This window comes from Dermacentor albipictus, chromosome 8, assembly GCF_038994185.2.
Source record: "Dermacentor albipictus isolate Rhodes 1998 colony chromosome 8, USDA_Dalb.pri_finalv2, whole genome shotgun sequence".
NCBI classification, from domain to species: Eukaryota; Metazoa; Arthropoda; class Arachnida; order Ixodida; family Ixodidae; genus Dermacentor; species Dermacentor albipictus.
In genome coordinates, this window is record NC_091828.1 from 51,109,536 (window position 1) to 51,121,290 (window position 11,755).

The window sequence follows — 11,755 nt, forward strand, 5'->3', positions numbered from 1 at the left end:
ATGGGCAGCTGTTGGCTCCTGGACTTGTGTTGTCTGCAGAGCGCAAACCTTTCTACTTTCTCTTTGATGTTTGCTGTGTTAAGATGTTTATTTGGCCGGGCTATGAGCAGCGCAGCAGCGAGAGTCTACGCAGAGCACAGGCTCCGAGCGAGAGCAGAATTCAGAAGCAGAAGCACTGAAGAGGACGGCCCACTAGAAAGCTCCGTTTCCTTCCAATCCTTCTGTATAGCTGACATACCGTGTGAAGACATACGTCTCTGGCACTTTGCTTCATCTTTTCTGTGCCTCATGTGCCGCTTGCAGGAGGACTAGGATTTGGTTCGTCATGCCGCGGGTAAAGGTGAGTCGGTTGGATCGAAAGCGGACATCGTCTTCAGCATGGATCTCTTCACGACATGGTCAGTAGGCTCGTATTTGTTCCGGGACGCACTTTTTGTCTTCTGGCCTTTTTACGCTTGCATGTAGCTTCAGGGTACAGAGATCCTCATCTCAGTTTGTTTCACTTGATCTGCTGTGGTCTTTTTTTGGAGACTCGTAGATGACGTATACTTGAAACTGCTCTTGTTCCGGCTCATTTTCTTTCGAAGGAAACCGAGACAGGGCATCTGCTATATGAAGATATCGTTTCCAGGTTTGTATGTTATCCAAAGTGAGTATTTCTAGAGTATCGGGCGCATTATCTGCACACTTAGTGTACGTTGAGAGTGGATTCTTAAGACCGCCTCGAGTGGGCGGCGGTCCTATTCCACCAGGATTCATGGCTGTGTAAAGACGTAGTCGTGAAAGCGGGTGTAGCCCAGAGCCAGCGCGAAGATTTTTTTACTAGGGGGAACTTGTGCTTTGTTTTCTCTGTTTTTAACTGGGCTGAAGGCCTTCTGAACACATCAGTGTGAATAAGCTATCCCAGCATTGCAGTATGAGATATATATTAAGTTTTGGCATATTTGCACAGCAGTGCTTAAGAAACTGAAAATTTATATAACACATGGTACAGTACAGACATAAAAAAACAGTATTAAATAGAGAAAGAAAACAGGTAGCCAGCAGCAACAAAATAACATCGGTTGACTAGGTCGCAGTATAGCTTCGAACAAGTACATTTCACAACAGGTGAGAGGACAAACGCCACTAAGCAAAGTGGATATCAGTTCCAGCTTTGGTAAAGATGCGCTAGATAAAAGAAAAAAGTGAATACACTCTTGTGGCACTGGCCGGTGATTCTAAACGCTGGAAATGGGAAAAACAATGAAGAAAAGGTGTAGTGGCAAAGCAATAAAAAAAACAAATAAAAGAGAGGACGGAAGTGCAAAAATAGAGCACGCACTAGGCATTTCAGTCAGCATCACATTTGGTCGCCCAGTGCAGCAGGTTTCACAAGCGCTAATAACAGCTCTCAGACTATACAATGTTCACACAGGCTAGGCCATCGACGTGACCTCGGACATACAACCCTATGTGTTGTCTCTTTCAAGGTGATGACAGGGACAGAGGAAGGTTTCGTCACAACCACAGATGCCAATGCCTGCGCTGTGGCAGTACAGACAAAACACAGCTGGGATTTATTCGATGGTGAAGCGGGTGTTCTGCAGATACCGTTGTGGGTATCGGTCCTACTCCCGCGCTGCACAATTTTCTCACGAAAACGCCGCAAATATACGATTGTGTATGATTATACCAGCATACTAGTGCAGCTGTATACGTTGATTACTGTGCGCACCATCAAATATGTCAACAACACGCTGAAGATGAATCTTATTGGCAAGAGATCGCTCAACCGCAAGGAAAGCTAGGTCGCTCAGACAGTTATTCATCCTCTTGCTGCGAAGTTTTGAATCTTCGAAGGCACGAAAACATGCGCTCACAAGATGACGATGCCGGTGTTGTCACAGCGATAATACCTAGATTGTGCAGTTCGTGGAAGGCTAGTTCATGTTCTCATAAGACAGTCTCCATTTGCTGCAGTGTCTCTATCTTGTACTTCGTTTCAGCTTTAATACGCTGAAGAAGTTTCATTATCAGCTTGCACTCATCCTCAACGCTTTCAATGTGGCATGCATTGTGCTCAGTGAAATTCTCACTCCGTGGGTGGAGAGGGCTAACTCCGCAGAGTACTACATCATCATTCTCCGTGAACCGCCTATAGTCAGCTCCGCAGTAAGGTGATCCAAAATGGATAGAAAAACACTGACTCTGATTGTTTCCTTTGAATCTGTTGCCTTTTCTTCAATGGCCTGATCTTCACTCAATACATGCTGTTATGTGCGTGTCATTCTCTGCATTTTTCTTTGGGACACCCTGTTCTCAGAAAGGCTGCAGGTTTGCGGCCAGACAGTGTCGAATGCTTTCTGCGAATTTCTCATTTCGTAGAACTCGTCAATGATTGTGGGTGCCATGAGGCATGCCTGACTAGTATTGCAGTCTCTACTTTGCAATAGGTCCTAAAGAACCTTAAGGCGGCCGAGTACCTTGGTAAATAGGGTTAAATAAAAGAGAAACAAGAATTTCATTTGCCCAAACATACCGCTAACATCCGTTGCCTGCGTGCTCTTTGTTCCAATGACTTCGGCTAGATATACAAAGATAGCAGGAAAGCTTTTCCTTGCCGATGTACAAGCCATTATCTGGCAGGCCCATCATTTATCGCTTAGACGCTGCAGCTCTATCACGGGCAAAGAACTTTTCTACATCTCTATGTATAGAGAGTGAATTGCAGATCCACTAGGGAAAACATAGAGGCATTCTAAAGGAGATAAAAAATTCCTCACCTGTTTTATCACCTTGCATACATCCACAATGATTAGATTGAGGCAGTGGCTCATGCAGTGGACGTACACTGCCTGCGGAAATTCCTGTTTGAACAGCACCTGGACACCCCTTGAGGTATCGCTCATGACACTCGCACCATCATATGTTTGAGCAATGTACAGCCGAGTATCTATGCCGCAGCGATTCAATGTTTCCCTCACGTAGCCCAGGAGTGACTTTGCATCCAAGTGATCAGCGTTGCGGAATGCAAGAAAGTGCTCAAAGACAGTCCCGCTATCATAGTGCCCTATACTACAACTGATAATTTATCCGTCTTGCTTAGTTCATTAGTTTCATCGACAATAAGTGCACAGTATACTCGGAGCTTTTCATCTCTTCCTTTGTGGTTGGTAGTGTGATGTAACTGAGAATTTTGAGGATCTGGTCTTGTATCAAATGATGAACGTACTTCGCGTTCACTGCTCCACCATTTAGGTTCTTTCCGACAATATCGTCATATGTGCCAAACAATTTCAAGAGCTCAACCAAGTTTCCCTTGTTTTCATTTGTGGCACTCTCATTGTGGGTTGTCTGAGCAATTCCCTGAACGGCAGTGAATCGCAATATATCTGCGACTCTTGCTATATAGAGGCCATTTTCCTGCATTTTCCTGGATTACGCGTGGCTGAGATGTGTTGCAAATGACTTGCTCCATCTTCCCGACTTCATCTGCCTGTAGGAAAGCCACGGTGTCAGGCAAGACTTATGCGCGAGTGAGTTTTCGTGCCTTCCGAAAGCAGCATCTTTTTCTAGGGCTTTTTGCCAGTTACTGTATCCACCGTTTACAAATGCAAATTTCTTATTGGCAACAGTAGAAAACATTCTAGAATGGTAACAGAAAGTTGCGTCAGCCTACTTTCTGCACTCCAACCAAGGAAATAGACATTACTAGTCCGAGTGGAAGCTTACACTCAATTTACTGTACTTCTTAGATGGAAATGGGTTCAGTATTGACTGTGTGGGTGACTCTCTCTTAAATTTCGAAATCTCCAACTGGCCTGCATGGTCGACATCCACATCCGAGGTGCTGAATTCGGTCGCGGAATCGGGTTCATCCCTCGCTGCGCACGATAGGGAAAGCTTGTCGCACACGCTGTTCATTTGCACTGATGAGGACGGACAAGCGCCGTCGGAAGTGGTGCTTTTCACAGTCTCTTCAAGAGGAGTCAAAATGGAGCGCTGAGAAAGATTACCTTGTTCATGGCGCGTCTCCGAATCTCCCATTGCTGAAGCAGAAAGCTCGCTGTGGACGCATTGCTGTTTGGCCCGCTTGCTCGCTTTCGAAAAAAAAAGTCGGTAGTGGACCTTTTCTGCAAAATCTTAAGGCAACCCGAAAGTCCTGTAGCGTTGACCACACGTTGGAGCCCCTTCTGGTGGCGAGATAGGCTGGCGTTTCCTCTTGTGTTACGAGCACTGCTTGCAAGCGAGGAAACAAACTGACTGAAGTGGTTAGTGCGACCGCTGCAGTGAACTAGAAGACTAAAAGGGGTCAATGCAATGAGGGCAACAGCTGCACCGCAGCGCGAAATGGTGCTTCCAGGCATGATCATAGCTGTGGCACTGTCGACACTCGCTACTGAAGCTCCTGTTACAATTCAATACGGCGAAGAGCATTTCTTAAACGTTGACGACAGGCAAGCCACCCCATTCCTCCGCCTATCCCGAAGTCAATGCAGCTTTGACGCCGACCGTTGATGGGTCAAGACCCACAACCTGAACATGACAAGCTGAACTAATGGATGAAAGGGGCCCAAGTCAACTGCTACCGCAGAACAGCAGTGACCTTGGATTCCTAGGTTACTATACGCGTACACATTTCATACCACCGAAGTCGGATATCGACGGAATCGCGTGAAATCCTGGCGGGATATGGCGACCGATTCGACGTTTGTGATTCACCGCGATACAATCATCATATCTTCTAGTCTAGTTGCCTAAGGAGGACGAAGGGATAAAAAGCGAAGACCTTTCATTCATAGACGCTTATGTCTCTTGATGTGAACTCAACATCCTTTCTGATGCAGGCGTCACAAGTACGTGATATTTTTGGGTGAAGGCAACTGGTCGATAAACCTACGCATTAACCGTTACCCTCCGCAGAGGCATTGCAGAAACTGCTGCGCTTACCCTTCTACTAATGTGCAAGTCTAGACGCTAGCTGGATAGAGTGGTAGAGAGGAGGGGAAGAGGAAGCAGAGATAGGGTAGAACAGACTTTTTTGGGTATTCATGTTTCCAACTAGAAGCGTGGGATTGTTAGCCAGTGCCACCACTCGCAACCCTTGTCAGCAGATGTGCAACATCCTTTCTGATGCAGGCTTCACAAGTACGTGATCTTTTTGGGTGAAGGCAACTGGTTGATAAACCTACGCATGTTACCTGAAGGCATAAGTGTTCCTGGATTCGAGACCCTCGTGTTGTAATAAACCCAAAAAACACGTTTCTAGGTACTTTTTCGCCGAAGCACCACAGCAAACGCCCTAGATCTTTCTAGGTATTCGGTCTTACGTCCCTGGCTTTCCCTGGGCATGGAGTCTGCTCAGCCCAGCCCGAATTCACAGAGTTTAGGCAGTGCAGGTAAGTTAATTTTAAATGCATAAGCATTTGTATACATACACAACTAGAAAACCGGTTTTGCAATAGCGCCCGCAGCAGCGAGCAAATTTGTCGTTGCGCCGCCTCAAACTTCAATGCCAATGAAGCGGCGAGAATACAGCGCTGACGGACAGCAAACACCTCACTCTGCCACATGCGCAAGTCACCTTCAAGTTACGGGTGTGCATGTCTAAGCGGTGCAAACACAGCGTGCAAAGCTATGACCCATTGCATCACCAAAGTTCTGCAGATGTCTAGCAGAGATCCGAAGCGGGACATTCGCTCGTCCCTGGGTCATATGTAAGAAGCCTGCGGATAATTCTTGAATGTCCATGGGATCGTCCCATGCACGTGATTTGACGTTCGTAAAAACATCCTACGAACGTCATTATGAGATATTCAGACATCCAAGAGATGTTTAAATATAGATCATTCTTATTGCATAACCCCGAGCATGTCCTACGAACATTTCTGTCACGATTTAGGACACTTCTGGGACATTTTGTGTTATCTATCGTCCAAAGGACATTTGTGGGACATTCGGTTGTGGATTTAGGATATATACGGGACATGCATACTGATTATAAATGAACACAATGCGTGTGTTCGTGATAATGTGCCTTAGCAGTACAACAAGCTTGCTGTATTTCACATACCATGAACAAAGCTTGACGTGGTATTGAGGAAATTATGGTAGGTCAAAAAAGAACCGACTGCTTCGTTTGAGGTGAACAAAACAACTAAACTTTATTTCGATAGGGATGCCCGTCGCCGAGAGAGTTCGGAGGAGTACAGGGTTGCCCGTTGACGAAAAGAATGAGGCTAAAGTTGGCAGTTTCTTCATACTCCCCCCGGAATGAGCTTCAGGTCATTCGTCCATGTATTCCATTGGGTACAACAGTTGGATCGGTCTTAATTCTCAACGTGGTTCCATTAGGCATGCGCACCATGCAAGCTCTGATTCTTCCATCTCGTCCGCGAAGAACTTCTGACACTTGTCCAGTTTTCCAAAGTTGCCTTGGTAGATACTGTTCATGGACCAAAACGAGAGTTCCTTTCTTCAGTGCGCTTGACGAATTAGGAACAGCGAAATGTGCTGACCGGAGACTCGTCAGATACTCCTTTTGCCAGCGACGCCAAAATTGGTCGACCATCCTTTGTCGGTAGTGCCAGCGACGAGTGAGTTGACCAGGGGCTGAGCCACCTCTGTAGCGGAACCACTGTCAGGAAGAGTGGTCAGTCGCTTTCCCACTAGAAAGTGCGATGGTGCTAGAGGTTCGGATTCGCTCGCCTCCGTGTAGACATAGGTCAAGGGTCTAGAGTTGATAACAGCTTCGATTTCAGTTAGGATTGTCGTGAGCTCCTCGAAGTTGCAGTAGCTGTTTCCCAAGACCTTCTTCAACGATGTTTTTACGGACCGAACCATTCTTTCCCAGAATCCTCCCCACCAAGCAGCTTTCTCAGCTATAAATTTCCAGCTGATCTGGTGGCTTGTGAAGAAGTTGTGAATTTCTTCTCCTCTTATTGTTGTCCATAGTCGCCTTAGATCCTTAGAAGCGCGCTGGAATGTCCTGGCGTTGTCAGAAAAGATCACTCGACAAACTCCTCTTCTCGAGATAAATCTTCGGAACGCCATCAGGAAGTTTGAGGTGGACATGTCGGTCACCAACTCAAAGTGTATTGCCCTGGTCACTGCACATGTGAAAATAACGATGTAAGACTTCCGGTTATTTCCTTGATCCTTCGTGTTCAGTGGGCCAGCAAAATCTACACCGGTAACATCAAAGGGTGGAGCTTGTGTCACCCCCTCACGAGGCAGAGGAGCGACTGGCTCAGTAGCAGCTCGGCTGTTGAAACGGTTGCAAGTCACACATTTCTTAAGCACCTTTTTCACCATTTGCCTTCCACGCACGATGCAGTACATTTCCGTCAGTTCGGTAAGAGTCTCGAGTGCGCCGGCATGCAGGAGACGGTGGTGGGCTGCGCTGATCGTTAGCTCTGTGAAGGGATGTCTTGACGGTAGGATAACAGGATGCTTCACGTTGTAGGGCAAATCGGCTGCACCAAGCCTTCCTCCCACTCTCAGCACTCCATCGTCGTCGTAGATGACGCTGAGATCACGTATCGGGGAATCGCCTGGCATGCGTGTCGAGCGGCGAAGACACTGGAGTTCCTCTTGGAAGGCCTCGAATTGTACTTGAAGAATCAAACAAGTATGCGCCTTTTGAACTTCCTCGGTCGTAATAGGTCCCTCGTATTTTTGGCCGGAGTGCTTGGCGTTGTGGAAAAATCGCAAAACTCAGGCTGTCACTCGAACCAGTCTAGAGAGGGAGCTATATTTCTGCAGAGGCAAGACAGATTCCTTTACAGTCCCGTTGTGAACGCGAAGGGTTCTTCTTTCCTCCTCTGCGATGATCATGTCAGCGGTGCCTTCATGCCTTGGCCAGCAAGTAGATGGCTTCGAAAGCCAAGCAGGTCCATTCCACCAAAGTGAGCTCGACTTGAGTACCTGAGGTGTGACTCCCCTTGTCAAAAGGTCGGCGGGATTTTCAATCCCAAAACAGTGATTCCAGATGTCTGGATGCGATCGCTGGTGAATTTCCAACACTCTGTTGGCGACAAAGGGTTTCCATTGTTGGGCGGGACCTCGAACCCAATGCAGCGCAATAGATGAATCAGTCCACAGATACCATTTGGCTATTGGAAGGCTCAGTGACCGCTCCAAATATTCCCTCAGTCGAGCACCTATCACCATGCCCATCAATTCCAGTCTTGGAAGAGAAATTCTCTTAACTGGTGCTACTCGGGACTTTGAGAGGACCAGAGTAACCTTTGCTTCCTTGACCCCGGAGATGCGCAAATATACAACTGCGCCGTATGCTTTGGGGCTGGCATCTGTGAAGACATGTACTTCATTCCAGCTATCGTTGGGTAAGCTACCATATCGTCTTGGCACCGTTATGTCCGTTAAATGGTGTAGCTGGGTGTGCCAGTGCGTCCAAGCTGCTTTGACTTCTTCAGGCAGAGGGGCGTCCCACTCAATACCCAATTCCCACAGTGTCTGAAACATCAACTTGGTTGTAACTGTGCCCGCAGAAATGAGACCAAGTGGGTCATATATACGAGCCGATGCTTGAAGAATGAATCGCTTGGTGTTGCTGTTTCGGTCTAGGAAATCTAAGATGGCCTCCATGGAAAATGCTAGGTGATCTCTGTCCTTATCCTTACAAGTTCGAGGACCCGTGAGACACTTGTTGTTGGACATTCTACGTAGCCAAGGGCGCATCCGCTTCCTTCGTCATTGAACAGCTGTTGCAGCTTCTTGGAATTTGAGTTCCACTTACGCAGTGTCATGCTTGCTCGATTCATGACATCTAGTGCCCCTCGGTAGAAATCTGTAGCCTCCTCCACTGTGTTCGCTCCTGTTATGAGGTCGTCCACGTAAAGGCTCTCGCCGATGGTTTTTCTTATTTGTGGATAATCTCCTGTCGTGGACAGATGGTGGCGCACGGTGGCTGCGAGGAGGAATGGACTACTTGTCACGCCAAAAGGGACACGAGTCATTCTCCAGACCTCAATAGGAGGTTCTGGGTCTTCCTTCGTTGGAAGATGTGCATACCAGAGAAATCGGAGGGCAGCGCGATCCGCCGGTTGCACCGAAATTTGCAGAAATGCCTTTTCAATGTCTGCACTTAATCCAATACGATGAATTCTGAAGTTCAGCAAAACCTTAAGTAAATCTGGATTCGAGTTCGGTCCTGGTTCTAGGGCTTCGTTCAGAGATATACAACCTGCATCGTGAGAAGATGCGTCAAAGACGACTCTAATCTTGGTAGAAAGGCTGTCAGGTCTAAAAACTGCACGATGAGGCATGTAGTATAATCTGTTTACATCGTTGTTGCTTTCTTGCGATGGAAGTCGTTCTGCGAACCCGTGATCCAGGTACTGACGGATAGCCTCGTCATACTTGATCAGTGTCGAGTCATCTTTCATTAACTTCTTTGTGAGGTTAGTCAAGCGCTTCTTTGCAACAGCTTTGTTGTCGGCGAGTTGCATGTTCAAGGGTTTCCAGAGCAGTGCTACCTCATAGCGCTTGTTCATTTTCTCTACCGATGCCGAAAAGGTGCTCATGACTTCTTCGCTTTCTTCGCTCGTTTGGGCACAAGAGTCGATAATTCCAATGCTCTCAAGTTCCCAGAACGATTTAAGCTCCTTGGACAAGCTGGTTGTGTCGGCGAACACTCCGGCACGCAGCACTGCCACGGTTGAGCAGTAGGCAGCTGAGCTACTGCTGGGAATCGCTCCTTGCAGAGTCCAGCCAAATTCGGTCTTTACAGCAACTAGTGCGCCTTGCAGCTTCTTTACTTCACCACACACCAAAGTCCAGTAATAGTCAGCACCGATAAGAATGTCGATCCCGCCTCCCATCAAATGGGCTGGCGCAACAGTCATATCTGCCAGTTCATCCATGTCCGCTTGCACCTCTTTTAGGATGTCCTCAGGAACGTGAAGCCGATCAGAGCAGATCTCCGGTATTTCCAGAGCTTCGATAGAGTGCTCTTTACGGTCGTATTGACTTCTTAGCCAAATTTTTACTCTTCTGCGCTTCTCTTTGATAATGTTTCCTGCTCCTCCGAATGGGTAGATTGTGATGTCCTCTTCACCTACAACCTCGAGTTGCAGTTCACCTGAAAGTCTTTTAGTGACAAAGCTTCGTTGGCTACCTCCGTCAAAGAGTAGACGGGTGAGTGCTCTTCTTCGTGCCTCTGCCCACACTTGAGCGGTTTGGAGCAGCACAGTTCGTACCTTTTCAGATTTCTTTTTTGTCCAAGAGTGCAACTCTGTGGCTTTATTCTCGGGTGGCTTCCATGTCGGGTCACACATCTGAGTCAGATGTCTTCTGCCACATTGCTTGCATTTTATTCTTTTGTTGCGGCATTCCCTTGAAGTGTGTCCTTTTATGCAGCATCGGAAGCACCGGCCAGCTGCAGTGAGCCTTTTCTTCTTTTCATCCAATGAGATCTTCGCCTGGCAATTGTGAGTCGCATGATCTTTTGCAGCACAGAATGCACATGGATCGGACAGCTTCGAAGTACCCGCAGAAAAAAGAGAAGCTGCTGACCCTTTTTGAGGTTTGCTCTTTTCTTTGTCTCGATGTTTTGATTCTCTGGCTGCGAGATTACCAGCTTGCAGTGCCTTTTCCCGGCTCTCTACTTCTGTTTTAAGAAAAGCTTGCAAACTCTTGATGCTGATCGCGTCATCTTTGCTTGCAGCGGAAAGTCCCTTATAGTATTCGACAACAAGATCGGTTGGCAGCATTCGTAGGAGTGCGGAGGAGAGTAGGGCGCCGTAACTGTCTGTCTTGACACCGAGCGCCGTGAGACCAGCGATATGGCGTTGCAGGTGGTCATAGAGTCGACGTAGGCCGATGTGCTCCTTTTCGTTCTGTACCGGTGGCAATTCGAGTAACTGAGTCAGGTGTTCTTGAATCGGCACGTCTCGTCGACCGAAACGTTCTTTCAGAAGTTCGATGACAGTGGTGTAATTTGCCCCAGTCACTTGAATGCCGGCAATGGCCGCTGCGGCTTTTCCCGAAAGCACCGATCGCAAGTACAGAAACTTCTCTACGTTGGAGAGGCCGTCGTTTCCGTGCACCGCTTGCTCGAACTGCTCCCAGAAGGACTGCCATTCCGTGGCGGCGCCGCTAAATCGTTGTAACTCGAGCTTCGGCAGTTTCACTTTGCACTTTGCCCCCGCCGGAGGGCCGTCGGTCTGCGCCCGCGTCGCCGCCATTTCTGCTTGTTTTGTTAGCAGGTCTCTTTCTGCTTCTTGGCGGAGTTTTGCCATGTGTGCGACGATACGGTCGTTGTATTCTATGGTCCGCACATAATTTAGCTCTGCGTCTTGGTCTTGTACTAAGGGCTCGATGGCGGCGTCCACCTCGTTTAGCTGTATTTGGAGGGCGCTAAGCCTCGCAGACAATACATTAAGAGCTCCTTCGTCTGCATGACTCCCCAAGAACAAGTCCGCTTCAGAAATCAGTTTAGTGACTTGAGCTCTCAATGCACTTCTTTTCAGTTTGAGCCGTTCCATCGTGGCATCAATGTTTACAGTTCGCCTACCACGATGGGGCTTGAGTCGTGGTGTCGGTTTCGGTTGGGTGTGGCGTCGTTAGGCCTTGTTGTTGAAGGCGCGCCTCGTCGACCGTTTTCTGCCCAAGGATCGTTGCTGGTTTTCCCCGAGCTCGTTGTGGTGTCGACGTCTGTTGACCTCGTTGCCTCAATGGTAAGTTCGATCGTTTCTCCCGGGTTTCGGCACCAAATATTGAGGAAATTATGGTAGGTCAAAAAAGAACC

General features: G+C 47.9%; 2 protein-coding genes and 1 pseudogene across 2 annotated transcripts; all 3 read right to left on the reverse strand.

Moving 5' to 3' along the window:
• Positions 1-1,682: 1,682 nt before the first annotated feature.
• LOC135896053 (uncharacterized) lies at positions 1,683-6,435 on the reverse strand (annotated as a pseudogene).
• Positions 6,436-6,510: 75 nt separating this feature from the next.
• On the reverse strand, positions 6,511-7,542 carry LOC135896054 (uncharacterized). Its single transcript, XM_065424380.1, has one exon. The coding sequence runs from the start codon at positions 7,540-7,542 to the stop codon at positions 6,511-6,513; it is 1,032 nt and encodes a 343-aa protein (XP_065280452.1).
• A 1,058-nt stretch (positions 7,543-8,600) lies between these two features.
• LOC139049248 (uncharacterized) lies at positions 8,601-11,192 on the reverse strand. The gene has a single exon (XM_070524619.1). The coding sequence runs from the start codon at positions 11,190-11,192 to the stop codon at positions 8,601-8,603; it is 2,592 nt and encodes an 863-aa protein (XP_070380720.1).
• Positions 11,193-11,755: the final 563 nt, after the last annotated feature.